General features: G+C 49.3%; 1 protein-coding gene across 2 annotated transcripts in view; it reads left to right on the top strand.

Annotated features, from left to right (window-relative positions):
• Positions 1-20,850, top strand: part of slco2b1 (solute carrier organic anion transporter family, member 2B1) — a 95,887-nt gene that overhangs the window by 53,644 nt on the left and 21,393 nt on the right. For both annotated transcript variants that reach the window (XM_038818850.1, XM_038818851.1), the window contains exons 5-8: positions 2,985-3,209; positions 10,395-10,493; positions 13,953-14,083; positions 19,529-19,631. In XM_038818850.1, the coding sequence (XP_038674778.1) occupies positions 2,985-3,209; positions 10,395-10,493; positions 13,953-14,083; positions 19,529-19,631 (558 nt within the window). The remainder of the gene's footprint in view (positions 1-2,984; positions 3,210-10,394; positions 10,494-13,952; positions 14,084-19,528; positions 19,632-20,850) is intronic.

Genomic DNA, 20,850 nt, shown 5'->3' with positions numbered 1-20,850 from the left:
CCCCCACGACGGGTGGGAGAATAGCGGGAGGGCCTTCCCGACATTTTTGCCGCCCTCCCGCTATTCTCCCCCCCCCCCCCCCCCCCCCCCCCCCGCCGAAGTCCCGACCCGAATCGCTGCCGCCGTTTTTTTACAGCCGGCAGCGATTCTCAGCTGTTAGATGGGCCGAAGTCCCAGCCCTTTACGCCGTTTTTACGAACGGCAAACACACCTGGTCTTGCCGTTCGTAAAAACGGCGTGATTAACTCGCTATTAATAACCATGGCACGATTGGCACGGCCGTACCACGGCCGTGCCAAGGGTGCCATGAGCCCGCGATCGGTGGGCACCGATTGAGGGCAGCGGGCCCGATGCCCGCGCACTACTTGTCCTTCCGCCGCCCCGCAGTATCCATTCGCGGGGCGGCTGAGGGGCAACCCGGCCCGCGCATGCGCGGGTTTCGCGCAAAAACGCGATAACGTCACCCGCGCATGCGCGGGTTGGAGTCTTCCAAACTGCGCATGCGCGGCTGACGTCATATGACGCGTCAGCCGGCGCTAACTCCGGCAAGCGGGCTTAACGATATTCGTTAAGCCCGTCATGCCGGAGCCTACGGCGTCGGGCTGCTAGCCCTGACCGGGGACCAGAATCGGTCCCCGGTCGGGAAAGGGCGCGCTGCCGTAAAACCCGCCCGGGTTTTACGCCAGCTTTACGATTTCTCCCGTTTTGGGAGAATCGCGCCCACCATTTGATGAGGTTTAGTCTGTTTTGGATTGGATTGGATTTGTTTATTGTCACGTGTACCGAGGTGTAGTGAAAAATATTTTTCAGCTCAACAGATCATTAAGTACATGGGAAGAAAAGGGAATAAAAGAAAATACATAATAGGGCAACACAAGGTATACAATGTAACTCCATAAGCACTGGCACGGGTGGAGCATACAGGGGTGTAGTGTTAATGAGGTCAGTCCATAAGAGGGTCATTTAGGAGTCTGGTGACAGTGGGGAAGAAGCTATTTTTGAGTCTGTTCATGCGTGTTCTCAGACTTCTGAATCTCCTGCCCGATGGCAGAAGTTCTCATCCTTGTTTTCAAATCCCTCCATGGACCCCTGCCCCTCCCGATCTCTAATCTCAGCCAAATATTAATAACCTTCTGATGTCTCTGCTCCTTTCATCCATCTTGAATTCAGTCACTCCACCGTTGATGGTTGTGCCTGTGATGAATGCCGCAATTTCAGATGTATTGTGTTATAGATACTTGGTGCAGTAAGGGTGAATAGCAGTGTTAGTGTGTTTGACCGCTGCCGTCACGTTTTAAAATCATTCCGGTTTGAAAGGCAAGTATATTTTGTGAGCCAGTAGTGCAATTAAAGCTTCGTTAAAAAGGCTTGGGCGAATGGAAAGTTGTTTTGATTAAAGGGATTCCTTATGGAGTTCATTAGATTTCAGCTTGATACTGTGATGTTGTTGCTGGGTGGAGCTAAGGCATCAGGCATTTTGGGAAAGCAGCTCAGTTCTTAGCTGAATGAAGCTGTGTCCAGAAGTGAAGCAGTTTTGCTCTCTCTGCAGTTCAGTTTAAAAAGGTTAACCGCCTTCAAAGAAATGCAGACTTGTCTGAGAACAAGGGGGGGCTCAAACAAGCTGCGAAGCATGTTCTGAAGGCACACAGCCAGAGTTTCTGCATGGGTCTGACAGGGGTCAGATCTTGTCTTCAAAGCAGTGTCAAGAGATCTCTCTTTCTCAAAGAACATCTCCATGAAGCAAGTATTCCTCTGTGCCATTGGTAGTTACAGTAAATTGAGAGCTGGGCCGGGATTCTCCGATCCCGCGCTGGGTTGGAGAATCGGCGGGGGGCGGGGGGGGGGGGGGGGGGGGCGGTCATCGCCGATGCCGGTGACTGGAGAATCGGCAGCGATCGCATCCACGCCGTTACCGCCGTGCCGGTCGGGGGCCATTGAAAGTGCCCTCCCGGTGATTCTCCGCGCTCGACGGGGCGAGTTCCACCGGCGTGGGTTACGTATGGTCCGACCCGACAGGACTTCGGAGTCCTGGCTGCGGGGGCCATACTGGTGGGGGGGGGGGGGGGGGGGGGGGGGGAAGGGGATCCGACTCCGGTGGACTTCTGCGGTCCCCAGGCCCGCGATCGTGGCCTACCGGTCGGTGGGCGGGCTAATTCCGGGGGGACCTATGTTTCTCTGCGCCGAGCCCCTGTAGGGCTCTGCTATATTGCCCGGGGGGCTGGTGGCAACCCACGTGCATGCGCGGACCCACGCCGGCCATGGTGGCATACGCAAACCCGCGCCGGCCGTGTCGTGCCGGCTTTCGAGCGCACAGCACTCTGGCACCGTACTAGCCCCCTAGGAAGGAGTGAACGCCTGGGCCTGGAGGCCAGTTTTGATGCCATCGTTAACACTTAGCCGGGATTCCGATTTTTCCGATTTTTCTTGTTGTTTAAGTGGGAATATAGATAGCTGTTAAGGGGATTGTATTTACTGTATTGAGTAGTATTGTATAAGGGGTAATTATAGCGATTTTCTAGTGTGATGTTAAAGATATTTTAATACTGTTAGTAATAAAGTTTGTTTTAATACACCGTATCCCTATTCTTCTTGAAATCACTGCTGGAGCGAGGAATCTTTTCCTCACAGTTTTACAAAATTAAAATAAAATATTGGGGTTTCTGTTCAGCGTCCGAGACATTGTTGGGGTCTGATCTGGAATCATAATAATGTCTTCAGCGGTTATACTGCTAAGCTCTGCAGTTCCCTCTCCATACCTCTCCATCTCTTTCTCTCTCTCTCTCTCTCCCTCTCTCTCTATCCTGCTTTTCGGTGCTCCCTTTGACCAAACCTTCAGTCGTCTATCAAGGTATCTCCTTAAGTGACTGACGTATTGCCCAATTTTACTGTGCGACATTCCCGTGAAGTCCCTTGGGAGACCTTACTGCATTTCAAGAGCTATATAAATGCACACCAGTTCAACAAAACCATTTCTCCCCTTGCAGACAGTGTTGGCAATGTCTCTGATATCTGTCACTTGGCACGCGAGGACCAGAAGCTAAACAACAACGAGAGTTGCAGCATGGACAACATTGGCGGGGATGACCAAATGCTTTCCTTGCTGATAGTTGGACAGCTATTGTTGGGAATTGGTGGCGTTCCCATTCAGCCTTTCGGGATATCGTATGTTGACGACTTTGCCAGCAACAGGAACTCACCTTTGTATCTTGGTACGTTAATTAAGCTTTCATTCCTAAAATGTGCTCAAACGTGTAAAAAAAAAAGAAGCTTCATCGAAGAGCTCTGAAGTAAATAACCTCGCAATTATTTTTGTTGAGATATGGATTTGTTGTCCTTCCTTAAATATCAGCGTTACGTCGGCCAGACCTGGGTAAGGATGGCACAGTCCCTTCACTGAAGGACATAAGTCTGTGCGGAGTCTGCACGTCCTCCCCGTGTGTGCGTGGGTTTCCTCCGGGTGCTCCGGTTTCCTCCCACAGTCCAAAGATGTGCGGGTTAGGTGGATTGGCCAGGCTAAATTGCCCTTAGTGTCCTACAAAATAATGTTAATGGGGGTTGTTGGGTTACTGGTATAGGGTGGATACGTGGGCTTGAGTAGGGTGATCATTGCTCAGCACAACATTGAGGGCCGAAGGGCCTGTTCTGTGCTGTACTGTTCTAATTCTAATTCTAAAAAGACCATAGGACATAGGAGCAGAACTAGGCCACTCGGCCCATCGAGTCTGCTCTGCCATTCAATCATGGCTGATACTTTTCTCATCCCCATTCTCCTGCCTTCTCCCCATAACCCCTGATCCCCTTATTAATCAAGAACCTATCTATCTCTGTTTTAAAGACACTCTGATTTGGCCTCCACAGCGTTTTGCGGTAAAGAGATACACAGATTCACCACCCTCTGCTGAAGAAATTCCTCCTCATCTCTGTTTAAAAGGATCGTCCCTTTAGTCTGAGATGGTGTCCTCTGCTTCTAGTTTTTCCCACAAGTGGAAACATCCTCTCCACATCCACTCTATTCAGGCCTCACAATATCCCGTAAGTTTCAATAAGACTCCCCCTCACCTTCTAAACTCCAACGAGTACAGACCCAGAGTCCTCAACTGTTCCTCACATTAATTCCAGGGATCATTCTTGTGAACCTCCTCTGGACCCTTTCCAAGGCCAACACATCCTTCCTTAGATACGGGACCCAAAACTGCTCACAATACTCCAAATTGGGTCTGACCAGAGCCTTATACAGCCTCAGAAGTACATCCCTGTTCTTGTATTTTAGCCCTCTTGACATGAATGCTAACATTCCCATAACAGCCTCCCCGAACAGGCGCCGGAATGTGACGACTAGGGGCTTTTCACAGTAACTTCATTTGAAGCCTACTCGTGACAATAAGCGATTTTCATTTCATTTCATTGCATTTGCCTTCCTAACTGCCGACTGAACCTGCACGTTAACCTTAAGAGAATCATGAACAAGGAGTCCCAAGTCCCTTTGTGCTTCTGATTTCCTCAGCACCTTCCCATTTAGAAAATAGCCTACACCTCCATTTCTCCTTCCAAAGTGCATAACCTCACACTTTTCCACATTGTATCCCATCTGCCACTTCATTGCCCACTCTCCTAGCTTGTCCAAATCCTTCTGCAGCCCCCTTGCTTCCTCAATACCCCCTGTCCCTCTACCAATCTTTGTATCATCTGCAAACTGAGCAGCAGTGCCTTCAGTTCCTTCCTCCAGAGCATTAATGCTTATTGTGAAAAGTTGTGGTCCCAGCACAGACCCCTGAGGCACACCACTAGTCACCGGCTGCCATCCTGAAAAAAGACCCCTTTATCCCCAATCACGGCCTTCTGCCAATCAGCCAATCCTCTATCCATGCCAGGATCTTACCCTGAACATCATGGGCCCTTAACTTATTTAACAGCCTCCTATGCGGCACCTTGCCAAAGGCCTTCTGGAAATCTAAATAAATCACGTCCACTGGTTCTCCTTTGTCTACCTTCCTTGTTACGTCACATGAGTGAACCAGACACATTTCTCACCACAATTGCTGAATTGCTTCATGGTCACCATCACTGAGACTTATTTCACATTCCAGATTTATTCATTGAATTTAAATTCCACCAGCTTCCTTGGTGGGATTTGGACCCACGTCCCAGAGCATGAGTCTGGGGCCTTCGGAATACATGTTACCATGACACCACTGCCTTCCCAACATGCATTTGTGCAGCACTTTTCACAACCTCAAGGCGTCTCAAAAGGACGTAGAAGGAAATGCCTCTCCAGGGTGGGCACTGCTGTAACGTGGCAGGCAATTTGCACAATTTGCAAGCTCCCTTAACGGCAATGCGATAATGACCAGATAGATCATCTGTTTTTTATGTTGGTAATGGGATCCATATTGGCCCTGGACACCAGGGAGTACTCCACCACTGATCATTGAGGTAGAGTCTCTTGCATCTAGCTAGGAGATCAGATGTCTTTGCTGCAGAGCGATGTCTTTAAGACAGAGATAGATAGGTTCTTGATTAATAAGGGGATCAGGGGTTATGGGGAGAAGGCAGGAGAATGGGGATGAGAAAAATATCAGCCATGATTGAATTGCGGAGCAGACTCGACGGGCCGAGTGGTCTAATTTTGCTCCTATGGCTTATGGTCTTATGGGGCGGGATTCTCCCAACGGGAGACTAAGTGCCGTCGGAGGCCGCTCCTCGCCCCCTATTCTCCCCCCCACCCCCCCCGGGGGGCTAGGAGCAGCGGCGCTTCATTTACGCGTGCCGGGCCTTGTAAATGACGTCATCCGTGCATGCACGGTTGCCGTCCTCCCCGCGGGCGCCCCGCAAGAAATGGAGGAGTGATCTTGTGGGGCGGCGGAGGAAAGGAGTGCGTCCTTCGGAGAGGCCGGCCCCCGATCGGTGGGCACCGATCACGGGCCAGACCCCTATTGAGCGCCCCCCCCCTCCCTCCCAGTGCTCAATCCCCCCCCCCCCCCGGCAGCGTTCCCGCACTGTTCATAACGGCAGCGACCAGATGTGGTCGGCGCCGGTGTGAACCCGTCATACTGGGCAATCCGCTCAGCCCTTCCGGGCCGGAGAATCGCCGCTCGCCCGTTACAAACGGCGAGCGGCCATTCTCCAAGCGGCCAGCCTTAAATCTCGGCGCGGCAGTTTGGGGGTGTGGGAGAATCGCGTGCGGGTTCCGGGGCGGCGTGGCGGGACTCGCCCGGCACCCCCGCGATTCTCCCACCCGGCGTGGGGGGGGGGGGGGGGGGGAATTGCGGCCATGATTTTTGTACTGAAGTGTCTGGGATGAGGCTTGAACCCGTGACCCTCTGACTCAGAGGCAAGGGAACAGACTGAGACAAAAACAGAAAGTGCTAGAAATATTCAGCAGCTTGAGCAGGATCTGTGGAGAGAGAGAAACAGGGTTAACAGGTGGAAGTAATGTCCTTCCCCATGGTGAATGGGGGGGTGCATTTAATCAGGCGCCGTGTGGTGAGTGGTTGGGGGGCACTGGCTTCTTTCCCATTATTCCAGCAATTGAGGACCTTAAGTGATCAATTGAAGCCCCCTTAAGGGCCTCAGTGTGCTGCTGTTGGGATTAAGGCAATGAGGGGTGTAGGGCTGTCCATGTGCTGAGCTCAACGAGCAAGCTGTGTGAGGTTGCTTGCAGGCACCGGGGGGAATCCCTCATTCAAAGGCCTGATTAAAGGATCTGACATCAGGCGGGGGGGAAGGCCTTTGAGAGCCTCTTTTGCCTTCCCGCCATCATTCAGCTGTGGCCTGGGATCCAGCGATGATGGAAGGCCTCAGGTGGGCGATGAATCAACAGCAACCATTTCTTCTCCAGTGGCGCTGCCATTCAATATCGTTGCCGGTCTTTGGGTTGACTGGCAGCTCCCTGTGGGGAGGCTTCTGCCCCAGGGGTCCTGGAAGAGGCACAGCGTGGTCCAGTTAAGTGCCTGTGTGGCTTTGTAATGTGAGCCAGCAACCTCGTTACCCATTGCCGACATTAATTCGAGCTGAAAAAAATCATTAACTCTCTCTTCACAGATCCTGCTGGCTTTTCCCAGCATTTTCTGTTTCTATTTGCTTATGTGTTGGTATCCACTGAGTTCTGGTAAATGACTCAATGAAAGAGTTGAACTGCAGAGTAAATGAAAATAGCAGAGAAAGAGATAACAAATTTAGGTTCTGAAAGTTTATTTGCTTTCCACAAACTTTACACAGTAGTGTAAGTTTGACATTAATTGGCTGTGAATACTGCAGTGATGTAAGAGTCAGATGCGCGATTCTGTGATCCTGAGGCGAAGTGTTGATGCCGTCGTAAACGCCGTCGCGTTTCTCGACGGCGTCAACACGGCCTCAGGATCAGCAATGCACGGCACTGGAGCGGTTCACGCCACTCCAGCTGCTGATCCCGGCGCGAACTGGGTGCAGGAATCCGCGCATGCGCAGTGGCACCGACGCCAACGCACACATGCGCAGTGGCTTCCTGCAACGCGCCGGGCCCAACGCAACATGGCGCAGGACTACAGGGGCCGGCGCAGAAGAAAGGAGGCCGCCAGCCAGAGAGGCCGGCCCGCCAATCTGTGGGCCCCGATCGCGGGCCAGGCCACATCGGAGGCTCCCCCTCCTGGGGCAGGTGGCAGGGGCTAATGCCTGGTTTAAATCCCACCCTGGCCACCCACAGAATTTAATTTCAGTTCCTAAATCTGGAATGTAGAGATAATGGTGACCATGAAATATCATCGATTGTTTTTTAAAAACCCATCTGGTTCACCAATGAACCTTTAGGGAAGGAAATCTGCCGGCTTTACCTGGACTGGCCGACAGCTGACCCCAGACCCACAGCAACGTCTCACTTCCTGTAGTCAGACCGGGGATGTTTAAAAAAGTTAAACGCCCCCCGGGGCCTGCAAACAACCTCTGCTTATCTCATCCTCGGAGGATGTGACGGCTTGAGAGAAGGTGCAGAAAATATTAACGGGAATGGTTCCAATTTGGGGCACTTGAGTCATAATGAATCGAGGTTTGATAGAGGAATTTTGATAGGTGTGATCAAAATCATTAAGGGTCTGGACAGAGGAGACAGAGAGACATTGGGCTGGGCTCTCTGCCGGCGGGATGCTCTGTTTTGCCCACGGCCCCCCGGAGCCTCCCGACGGAGTGGGGCTGCACCACAATCGGAAACCCCGTTGATCAGCTGCCGAACCGGAGCATCCCGTCGGTGGGCCGAACCAGGTGTCTGGTGCAGCGGGATGGGGAATCCAGCCCATTGGTCACATTGCTGAAAGAATCAAGAACCAGGGGGGACAGATATAAGGTAATTGCCAAGAGAAGCTATGGGGAAATACGGAAAACAAGTTTCACACAGCGAGTGGTTAGGATCTGGAATGTTCTCTGTTCTATGGAAATACCTGAAATTCTTCCAGGATGGCCTGGGAAAGATAAAGGGTGCCGTGGCCAAAATCTATGTCCAACCAAAGTACAATAGGGCCCGCCCTGTTCCCTATGGCTTGCTGACAAAGGTAGCGGATGAGCTCAACCATTTGGAAAGTCTGGGAATCATTCAGCCGGTATAATTTGATGAGTTGTTAATGGCTGTAGTCCAGGTGCTAAAGCTGTAAAAACCATCTGCCTATGTTGGGATAGTGGTAGCACAGTGGTTAGCGCAGTTGCTTCACAGCTCCAGGTCCAATTCCTGGCTTGGGTTGGAGACTGTTCGGAGTCTGCACATTCTCCTCGTGTCTGCATGGGTTTCCTCCGGGTGCTCCGGTTTCCTCCCGCGGTCCAGGGATGTGCGGGTTAGGAGGATTGGCCATGCTAAATTGCCCTTCGTGTCCAAGAAGTGTTAAGTGGGGGTTACGGGGTTATGGGGATAGGGTAAATATGTGGGCTTCAGTAGGGTGCTCTTTGTAACGGCCGGTGCAGACTTGATGGGCCGAATGGCCTCCTTCTGCACTGTAAATTCTATGATTCTATGATTCTATGTACTGTCTGTGAGTGTGGTGGAAGCAGATTCACACAGCGAGTGGTTAGGATGTGGAATGTACTGTCTGTGAGTGTGGTGGAGGCAGATTCACACAGTGAGTGGTTAGGGTCTGGAATGTACTGTCTGTGAGTGTGGTGGAGGCAGATTCACACAGCGAGTGGTTAGGATCTGGAATGTACTGTCTGTGAGTGTGGTGGAGGCAGATTCACACAGTGAGTGGTTAGGGTCTGGAATGTACTGTCTGTGAGTGTGGTGGAGGCAGATTCACACAGCGAGTGGTTAGGATCTGGAATGTACTGTCTGAGAGTGTGGTGGAGGCAGATTCACACAGCGAGTGGTTAGGATCTGGAATGTACTGTCTGTGAGTGTGGTGGAGGCAGATTCACACAGCGAGTTGTTAGGATCTGGAATGTACTGTCTGTGAGTGTGGTGGAGACAGATTCACACAGCGAGTGGTTAGGATCTGGAATGTACTGTCTGAGAGTGCGGTGGAGACAGATTCACACAGCGAGTGGTTAGGATCTGGAATGTACTGTCTGTGAGTGTGGTGGAGGCAGATTCACACAGCGAGTGGTTAGGATGTGGAATGTACTGTCTGTGAGTGTGGTGGAGGCAGATTCACACAGCGAGTGGTTAGGATGTGGAATGTACTGTTTGTGAGTGTGGTGGAGGCAGATTCACACAGCGAGTGGTTAGGATGTGGAATGTACTGTCTGAGAGTGTGGTGGAGACAGATTCACACAGCGAGTGGTTAGGATGTGGAATGTACTGTCTGTGAGTGTGGTGGAGGCAGATTCACACAGCGAGTGGTTAGGATCTGGAATGTACTGTCTGAGAGTGTGGTGGAGGCAGATTCACACAGTGAGTGGTTAGGATCTGGAATGCACTGTCTGTGAGTGAGGTGGAGACAGATTCACACAGCGAGTGGTTAGGATCTGGAATGCACTGTCTGTGAGTGTGGTGGAGGCAGATTCACACAGCGAGTGGTTAGGTTCTGGAATGTACTGTCTGTGAGTGTGGTGGAGGCAGATTCACACAGTGAGTGGTTAGGATCTGGAATGCACTGTCTGTGAGGGAGGTGGAGACAGATTCACACAGTGAGTGGTTAGGATCTGGAATGCACTGTCTGTGAGTGTGGTGGAGGCAGATTCACACAGCGAGTGGTTAGGATCTGGAATGTACTGTCTGTGAGTGCGGTGGAGGCAGATTCAATTGAGGTTTTCAAAATGGAATTGTATTATCATCTGAAGAGAAAATAGTTTCTGAATATGTGGGAAGATGTGCGAGCACGACTAGCTGAGTTTGGCTTAGAGTGAGCCAGCACGACAGGCTGAATGGCCTCTTTCTGTGCTATAACCGTTCTCTGATTCTTATGTTGAATGACTCCTGGTTGTTGTGTTTTCCCCTGTAGGGATTTTATTTGCGGTTAGTGTTCTGGGCCCAGCTTTTGGCTTCGTTTTGGGCTCTGCCGTTCTCCGTCTCTACGTTGACATCGATAAGACCCCAGCAGGTTAGTGTTACAGTTGCAAGCTCTCACTCGCTGCATGGTGGAGATGTGTTTATAATAATAATACTAATCTTTATTATTGTCACAAGTAGGCTTACATTAACACTGCAGTGAAGTTACTGTGAAAAGCCCCTAGTCGCCACATTCCGGTGCCTGTTCGGGTACACAGAAGGAGAATTCAGGATGTCCAAATCACATAACAATCACGTCTTTGGGAACTGTGGGAGGAATCCGGAGCATCCGGAGGAAATCCACGCAGACACGGGGAGAACGTGCAGACTTTGCACAGACAGTGACCCACACTGGGCTAAATCGCTGGCTTTGAGAGCAGACCAAGGCAGGCCAGCAGCACGGTTCGATTCCCGTAACAGCCTCCCCGAACAGGCGCCGGAATGTGGCGACTAGGGGCTTTTCACAGTAATTTCATTTGAAGCCTACTCGTGACAACAAGCGATTTTCATTTCGTTTCAAGCTGGGAATCGAATTGTCGACTATGGTGGCGTGAAGCAACAGTGCTAGCCACTGTGCTACCGTGCCGCCCATTTAGCTGTGCAAGATGGTCAAGCTCAGTTTGGTCACCACGTACTTCTATTTGGGCACAGTGTCTGACAGGTGGCTAATTCAGCATGGCCACCATCCAAGGCCGCAATGATCCCCAGTGTATGGTATCGGTTGCCGCAATTATAGGACGAGGAATCCATCAGGCCTGTGGACCTGTTAGATCATGGTCGATCAGGATCTAGACCCCCCGCCTACCTGCCTTGGTTCCCCAGCATCTTGCCCAACAAATATCTTTTAATTGTGGTTTTGAAATTTTCAATTGACTCCCGCAGCTTTCTCGGGTGAGAGTTCCAGGTTTCCACTCCCCTTTGTGAAGAACTTCATCCTGAACATCAGCCCTGAATGGCCTGCCCCGCAGTTTAACACTAAGTCACTTTGGTGCAAACTCCCCCACCAGAGGAAATAATTTCTCTCCATCCACGCTGTCAACTCCTCTTAAAGATCTCAATTATGCCACCCCTTAATCTCCTGTGTACTCAATGGAATACAAGCTGAATCCATGCAACCTGCCCTAATAGTGTATCCCTTTTAGCCCTGGTATTCAAAGGGGAATTTTTAAGGGCAGGAATGAGGAGTGAGACTGGGTACTGCACGGGTCTTACAGGGGATGGATGATCCACTACCCCTTGCAGAATACGAGCTCCCCCAACAAGGGGGGCCCTTAACTAACGCAATGTGCCTTTGCATAAATCAACTCGGCCAGTCATGCACCGACTAGTGAAGACCCAGGAGGGAACTACTGGAGCTGTGTATAAATAAAATTTTCTCTACAACTCTGTATGAACTCCTTTCATTGCCCCCTTGCAGAAGAGACATATTCTTAATCCCCTCTCAATAATAATAAGAATACTCTTTATTGTCAGAAGTAGGCTGACATTAACACTGCAATGAAGTTACTGTGAAAATCCCCTCGTCGCCACATTTCGGCGCCTGTTCGGGTACACAGGGGGAGAATTCCAAATTACCTAACTTGTGGGAAGAAACCGGAGCACCCGGAAGAAACACACGGGGAGAAGGTGCAGACTCCGCACGAACAGTGACCCAAGCCGGGAATTGAACCTGGGACCCTGGCGCTGTGAAGCAACAGTGCTAACCACTGTGCTACCTTGCCAATATGAGGGACTCCCAGGGTAGCGTCCATGAAAGGCTGAATTGGTTGGGACTTCTTTCTTCAGCAGAAAGAAGACATAGCGATGACCCTGAGAGGGGCCGTTAAATTTGTGACTAGAGGGACAGAGTAGGTGTGGAGAGAATGCTTCCATTTGTGGGAGAATCGGAAACTAGGGGCCAGGAATACAAGATGGTGACTCGTGAAACAGAGGGAGAGCAGAAAATATTCAAAAAGAATTCTCCTGGGGTCGAGGAATTATGCAGATAGACTCGAGATCCCTCGCAGGAGAGAGAGTTGGGAGGAGATTTGATAGAGGTGTTCAAAATCATCAGGGCTCTGGATAGAGTAGAAAGAGAGAGAGAGAGAGAGAGACACTGTTCCCATTGGTGGAAAGATCAAGAACCTGAGGAGACAGATTTAAGTGTAATTGACAAACAAGCGAAGTGGACATGTGTGAGGAACCTTTTCACACAGCGAGTGACTAGAATCCAGAGTACACAGCCTGAGAGTTGGGTGGGAGAAGGTTCAATCATTCAAGACGGAATTAGATGATGAGCTGAAAAGGAAGAGCATGCAGAGTCACGGGGAGAAGGCAGGGGAATGGCACGAGGTGCCTTGCTCCTTCAGAGAGCTCTCACTGACATGAAGGGCCGAATGGCCTACCGTGTGTACAGTTCTGTGATTCTGTAAGGCAAAATCCCTTGACTCGGTGAGTGGTTAGAACGTGGAATTCACTGTAAGTGGTTGAGGCGATTGGATTGGATGATTTCAAAAGGAAACTAGATGGGTTCAAGAAAGAAAAGGGGAGGAAAAATATTCTGTGTTGTTGAAATGAAGTGGATGGAATGGGAGGAGGCTCGTGTGGAGTTTCAGCACAGTCACTGCCTAGTTGGGATGAATGTTTTTGTGGTGTGCGATTGATATAATGCTTAGCTTTAACAATTTATTTAAGGGGAGGAAGGGCAATAGATTTCTAAAAACAGCTGACCTGACAGATTGGCTTTTTATTCTCACACTATACAGATTAGGATAATCATAGAATCGTAGAATCTCACAGTGCAGAGGGAGGCCATTCGGCCCATTGAGTCTGCACCGGCCCTTGGAAAGAGCACCCTTCCCAAGCCCACACCTTCAACCTATCCCCATAACTCATTAACCCCACCCAACCATTTTGGATGTGGAGATACCAGCGTTGGACTTGCAACACCAGGTTAAAGTCCAACAGGTTTGTTTCGAATCACTAGCTTTCGGAGCACTGCTCCTTCCTCAGGTGAATGACAAGGTGGACACAAAGGGCAGTTTTTGGACACTAGGGGCAATTTACCATGACCAATCCACCTAACCTGCACGTCTTTGGACAGTGGGAGGAAACCGGAGCACCCGAAGGAAACCCACGCAGACACGGGGAGAACGTGCAGACTCCGCACAGACAGTGACCCAAGCCGGGAATCGAACCCGGGACCCTGGAGCTGTGAAGCAACTGTGCTAACCACTAAGCTACCGTGCTGCCCCACGGTTAAATAATATTTAACTCTTAACATTCACTGCCTGAATTGAGCCTTGCATTTTATTGGGAAACTGTCACAGAGGTGGAATAGGTACTCGAATCAATTCTGGAATCCTTCACATAGATCAGAATAACTTTAATTTACAAAGTGCCTTTCATAACTCTTGAGGACATATTGGTTAGCTGACCCATGCCAATGCAACTTGTTTTCTTTATATTCTGATTTTGTAATTTGTGATTTTACTCGATGTTTAGTTATTTCGTTTTCCTTTCACTGTTACAGATCAGGTCCCTTTGCAGTTTGGAAATCCACGTTGGGTGGGAGCGTGGTGGCTGGGATTCCTGCTGGCAGCTAGTTGCGTTTTATTGGTCTCTATCCCATACTTCTTCTTCCCAAGAGAAATGCCGAAGGAGGTAGGTCCACAGGCGACGGACTTGCCAATCTGAAGGAATGCGGGGATCAGGTAGGAGCCAAAAAAAACAGTTCAGCCAATCAGTGCGATCATGGCTGACTCACCTTGGCTCCTTTTACACTCCCAGCTGGCAAAAATCTAGCCAGCCAGTCAGAAAAATAGATCCCTGAGCTAAAGATGATTGAAGGGCAGCACGGTAGCATTGTGGATAGAACAATCGCTTCACAGCTCCAGGGTCCCAGGTTCGATTCCGGCTTGGGTCACTGTCTGTGCGGAGTCTGCACACCCTCCCCGTGTGTGCGTGGGTTTCCTCCGGGTGCTCCGCTTTCCTCCCACAGTCCAAAGATGTGCAGGTTAGGTGGATTGGCCATGATAAATTGCCCTTAGTGTCCAAAATTGCCCTTGGGGTTACTGGGTTATGGGGATAGGGTGGAGGTGTTGACCTTGGGTAGGGTGCTCTTTCCAAGAGCCGGTGCAAACTCGATGTGTTGAATGGCCTCCTTCTGCACTGTAAATTTTATGAAATTCTATGAAATTCTATGAATCTATGATTGAACAGGCATCTATTGCTTTTTTGTGGGAGAGGGTTGCACTACACTTGGCCTGAAGGAATGTCTGCTAATTTATCTCCTGGATGGTCTGACTCACAGTTAATTCCAGTCTCATATACAGTACATAGAACATACAGTGTAGAAGGAGGCCATTGGGCCCATTGAGTCTGCACCGACCCTCTTAAGTCCTCACTTCCACCCTATACCCGTAACCAATAACCACTCGTAACCTTTTTGGACACTAAGGGCCAATTTATCATGGCCAATCCACCTAACCTGCCTGTCTTTGGACTGTAGGAGGAAACCGGAGCACCCGGAGGAAACCCACACAGACACGGGGAGAACGTGCAGACTCCGCACAGACAGTGACCCAGCGGGGAATCGAACCTGGGACCCTGGTGCTGTGAAGCCACAGTGCTATTCACTTGTGCTACCGTGCAGCCCAAGATGTTGAGGTTATTTTATTTTTGAAAAATTAATTTACGGGATTTGGGCGTCGCTGGTTAGGCCAGCATTTATTGTGTTATGGGCCAGGGTTTAGAGAATCCCAAAGTGTATCATGGAGTTCACCTGACCCACAACTTTTAATAGATTGTGGTATGGGGAGCACACGGCCCACTCTGCAGGTGTGGTACAGCAGAAATGGAAAAGTATTTTTCAAAGCCAAACAATGTTTATTCTATGAACTCAAGTTAACCTTTTTGAAACAAACAGTGAACATCTCAGCAACCATTAATTCAAACACAACCCCAACGAATACAACACTAAGTAATCCTTAAGCTGTCCTTTTAACATCCATAAGACTTTAAATAAACTTTTAACAGAAGCACATCAGGTTAAAGTCACTACTGAGAGCAGTTATTAGTTTTAAATCACCAAAGGATCGATTTACAGTCTTTAGATTTCAGAGAGAGAGACTAATACACCTTCTGGCTGTGACTGCAGCTATCCACAAAACTAAAACACACCCTGCAGCAAACAGCCTAAAACAAAAGTCAAAAGCTGACAGACAGCCCAGCTCCACCCACTCTCTGACATCTCTGCAGTAGTAAACACCCATTTCTTAAGGGTACTTCACTACAGATATTTATATACACACCCATTTATAAACACCCATTTCATAAAGGTACTCTCACATGACAATTGCCCATCCCTGGTTGCCCTTCAGAAGGTGGTGGGGAACTGCTACACCCACTGTGCTGTTAGAGCGAGAGTTCCAGGATGTTGCCCCAGCGACAGTGAAGGAACGACGATACATTTCCAAGACAGGACGGTGAGTGACTTGGAGGGGAACCTCCAGGTGGTGGGGTTCCCAGGTATCTGCTGCTCTTGTCCTTCTGGATGGTAGTGGCTGTGGGTTTGGAAGATGCTGCCTAAGGAACCTTGGTGAGTTACTGCAGTGCATCTTGTAGATGGTGCACACGGCTGCCACTGTGCATCGGTGGTGGAGGGAGTGAATGTTTGAGGAAGGGGGAGGAATCAAGTGGGCTGCTTTGTCCTGGATGGTGTTGAGCTTCTTGAGCGTTGTTGGAGCTGCACACATCCAGGCAAGTGGAGAGTACTCCATTATACTCCTGACTTGTGCCTTGTAGATGGTGGACAGACATTGGGGGGTCAAGACGTGAGTTACTCACTGTAAGATTCCCAGCCTCTGACCTGCCCTGGTGGCCACAGTATTAATATGGCTAGTCCAGATCAGTTTCTGATGAATGGTAACTCTCAGGATGTGTTGACTTGTCTTCGACTACCCCACCAGCAGGAATTTTATTCTCTCCATCTACTCTTCCAATTCTGAACCGGATTTGTTGGTCGCATTCTTTCCTCTGAGTCACAAGGGTCTGGGTTCAAGTCCTGTTGTAATATGCCTTCAAAATGATAGCAGCATGGCATCACTAGCAGGGAAGTGTGTCATGCAATCCACTCTTAATTTTTCTTTTGAGACACACACACTTCACACAATCCCTTATGAGTGACACCATGCGACATGAATGTTTTTAAGTTGGTTACAATGGGAATGCTCCTGGTTTCAGGACAGAACTCGATGCTTCAAAGCAGGCTGAAATAAAGTGGATAGGAAGGATTTAGCTCCGTGAGTAGAGAGGCCAGTAACTATTTTGGACCAGTCTACTTATTTCCCTGTTTTCACTGTCTTTTCCTTCAGGGGGATTCAAGGTCGGAATCGAACCTGGAACCCCAGAGATTTGAAGTGATTGGTGAAAGGATTAGTGGGAAGATGTGTAATTCTTTTCACCCCAGATGTTTGTGGGGGATGTAGAACTCCCTGTCTGAAAGGTTGTGAGGTCTAGGGGCTCACATGGGGGCAAGGGGGAGGTGGGGGGGCCGATGTTACGATGCCGACGGGGATGGATGGGTGTGGGGCCAGGTCACCCTCATGCCTGGGTGGTGTGGGGGGGGGGGGGGGGAAGTAACGTGGACTTCTAATAATAATTATAATAATATTTATTAGTGTCACAAGTAGGCTGACATTAACACTGCAATGAAGTTACTGTGAAAATCCCCTAGTCGCCACATTCCGGCACCTGTTTGGGGACACAGAGGGGGAGCATATGTCCAATTCACCTAACAGCACATCTTTCGCGACTTGTGGGAGGAAACCAGGGCACCCGGAGGAAACTCCACCCGACAGCGACCCCAGGTCAGAATCGAACCTGGAACCCTGGAGCTGTGAGGCAGCAGTGCTAACCACTGTGCCACCGTGCCGCCCTGCTGAGGAGCCGGACTCGCTAGCCTCTTTAGCACCGCACTGCAGGAAGAATTCTACGTGTTGGGGGATTCAGTGAGAAACTCCCCAAGCTCTGGGTGAATAGCGATCTGGATCACTTTGTTTCCTCCCAGTGAGATAACCCTCTATCTATGCAAATAAGATATTAACACCATTCTTGTCGTGGAAATCATAATGAAGACAAATTCCTTGAGGTTCGATTTAAGGAAATTTATTGACACAAATATATTTGTGGAGAGAGAGTGTGTCGGCTGCAAAGCCAAGGCTCTGCACTCTGAGCTATGAGTCGAAAACCATTATAGTGTGAAATAAACAACTTTGAAGAGATAAAGCTTGGGAACATACGCAAGAGGAAATATGAATGTTTTGCCCTTGGTTTAAAAACAATTCGAGTACACATTTTGTTGTCCTTTGGAAGAACAACTTATTATCATAATAAGGCCGAGTACAAATACTAAGCAGTATTTACTTTACATTACTTGACCTGCTTATTTCTGCTCGAAAGTAGTGTTAAAATATAGTCAATATTCCCAGTATGCTTCTAAATTGGTAACTCATTAACTTTCCTTCCACAATTCTTATCTTGTGCAGTGACATTTCATGTGGCACATTATCTGACTTATCCACATGGTTGCAACTAGCATCACGTAGGGCTTTGAAGATCTATTAATATTTGATCATATCCAGGTACTCTTTGTTCAAGCAGATTCAGCAGAACATTTATTGTTAACCATAACAGGGGATCTCTGAGAAAAAGATGAACTCTGAACATTGCCTCACGCAGCATTGCTCCCCGAACAACTTGCATTTTTACAACATTTCTGACACGGTAAAACTTTACGAGGCACCTCCCAGGAGCCTATCAAACAGAGGGCGCCATTCTCCAAAGGATTTCTCACTTCATTTGTGGCGGGTGAAGTGTTGGCTAGCGTAGACTTAAGAGATGAACAGACACTTCCTACACTGATGAAGGTTCAACTCAATTTTATTAACTACTTCTAACTAACTAACACACGGTGACTGTGGGTCTAAATGATGCTAATTTAAACTAGAGACCTTAAGCCTTGTCCGAACCAGTTGATTCTCTCAGCGCGTGCTGTGAGTCTGTGCTGGGCTGGATGAGTTCTGGTTACACTGAGAGGCAGCACCCAGAATGAGCGGGAACCGTGGTGCCCTCTGCCTTTATAGTGTGTGTATTCTAACTGGTGATTGGCTGCGGTGTTTGTACATGTTGATTGGTCCCTGTGTGTGTCCATCAGTGTGTGTCTGCACCATGATATACTGGTGTATATTATGACAGTGGGTTGTTCTGGGAGTGCCCTGGGAGTGCCCTTAGAGTGCAGACGATGAAGTAGACGCTCAGCCATGATGTAATTGAATGGTGGAGTAGTCTTGATGGGCTGAGTGGCCTACAGTTCCTACCAGCTGATGCTTCTGGATTTGATAAGTGGGTGGGGGCGGGGGGGGGGGGGGTCAAAATTACTCTGTTTCATTCTCACTGTTTCATTTTCTAGGCCAGCATATGGCTGGGTCTGTTGCCCATCCCTAATTGCCCGTGAGAAAATGCTGATGAGCTGACTTCTTGAACCTCTGCAGGGCAGCACGGTAGCATTGTGGATAGCGCAATTGCTTTACAGCTCCAGGGTCCCAGGTTCGATTCCGGCTTGGGTCACTGTCTGTGCGGAGTCTGCACACCCTCCTCGTGTGTGCGTGGGTTTCCTCCGGGTGCTCCGGTTTCCTCCCACAGTCCAAAGATGTGCAGGTTAGGTGGACTGGCCATGATAAATTGCCCTTAGTGTCCAAAATTGCCCTTAGTTACTGGGTTATGAGGCTAGGGTGGAGATGTTGACCTTGGGTAGGGTGCTCTTTCCAAGAGCCGGTGCAGACTCGATGGGCCAAATGGCCTCCTTCTGCACTGTAAATTCTATGTGGTGTAGGTACACCCGCAGTGCTGTTAGGGAGGGAGTTCCAGGATTTTGACAGCGAAGAAACGGCCGATATATTTCCAAGTCAGGATGGTGAGTGGCTTGGAGAGGAAGCTCCAGCTGGTGGGGTTCCCAGGTATCTGCTGCCGTTATCCTTCTAGATAGTAGTGGCCGCGGGTTTGGAAGGTGCTGCAAAATGACGCTGATGTCACGCTTTTATTTCACAGAAATCTGAGGATCCTGAAGGTGAAAGTAAATCAGAAAAAGAAAAATTAAAATCCAAACAAGAGGACACTGCACAAGACCTATCGTTGCTTCAGTTTATTAAGAGTAAGTTTTGAATCATTTTGTGCTGGCTTGTTGGGTATGGGCAGCAGAATCACAAAGGCAAGTTTTATGACCCACTGTCCCTCTGTTAGCTCTTTGTGTTTTAAGAAGGGTCTTAAAAGAAGAATACGAGGTGAAGAGGTTTAGGGAGGGAATGATTCTTTGTCAAAGCTAACAGACAGAGAAAGTGGGAAATATTTATACTATGGAGTGAGAATGAAAGATGAGTCATTGACACAGAAACCCAGGGAAACCGGGTGCTAATGGCCACAGAAACCAAGGGGAAAGAGTGTTAATGGCAGTCCCCAGAGAGAACAAAAGATGTGAAAGGTCAAACAGCAGGGAAACTGTAAGAAGTCTTACAACACCAGGTTAAAGTCCAACAGGTTTGTTTCAAACGTGAGCTTTCGGAGCGCAACTCCTTCCTCAGCAGGGAAACTACCATCAGAGGATGAACTATAGGTGTGGGGGGAGGGGAAGGGGGAAGCAAAGAGGAGAAAGGTGCAAGAAAGGTGGATAAGATGGGGGGGGGGGATCTGTCTTTTAACTGTCTTTTACCATTTCTTTCTTTCTTAATATACATTTAATTTAACCCCCCCCCAATCTTATCCACCTTTCCTCTTGGTATCTGTGGCCATTAGCACCCAGTTTCCCTGGGTTTCTGTGGCTATGACTCATCTTTCATTCTCACTCCACAGTATAAGTATTTCCCACTGATTGAACCATCAATTCGCTAGACACGTGCTTTAAGATATGAACAGTGGTTTTAATCTACTTACTACAGAGCCAGCCTGTTACCCGTTGAACTCTCGATGAACTGCAGGCTGGCTCTGGACAAGGGTATTTATACAGCAAGTCCGGGGGAGGAGTCGTGGGCGGAGCCAAGGGTGGAGCCCTGTACAAACTCCTGTGCATTCCCAGAGCTACTACCCCTAGTGGTCGGATAACACTACTGCGCATACAATGGTATTGGTAAATACAGTGTGAATTACTAAGTTACATTCACCACATCCACTCTCTCTGTCTGTTAGCTTTGACAAAGAGTCATCGGACTCGAAACGTTAGCTCGGTTCTGTCCCTGCAGATGCTGCCAGACCTGCTGAGAGTTTCCAGCATTTCCTCTTTCGTTTCAGATTCCAGCATCCGCAGCAATTTGCTTTTATTTAGGGAGGGAATTCCAGAGCTTGGGGTCCCAGGCAGCAGGAGGCACGGCTGCCAATGG

The sequence above is a fragment of the Scyliorhinus canicula genome, chromosome 14 (assembly GCF_902713615.1).
Source record: "Scyliorhinus canicula chromosome 14, sScyCan1.1, whole genome shotgun sequence".
NCBI lineage: Eukaryota > Metazoa > Chordata > Chondrichthyes > Carcharhiniformes > Scyliorhinidae > Scyliorhinus > Scyliorhinus canicula.
Note: the sequence above shows the minus strand (reverse complement) of the source record. Positions and strands in the feature narration are given on the sequence as shown.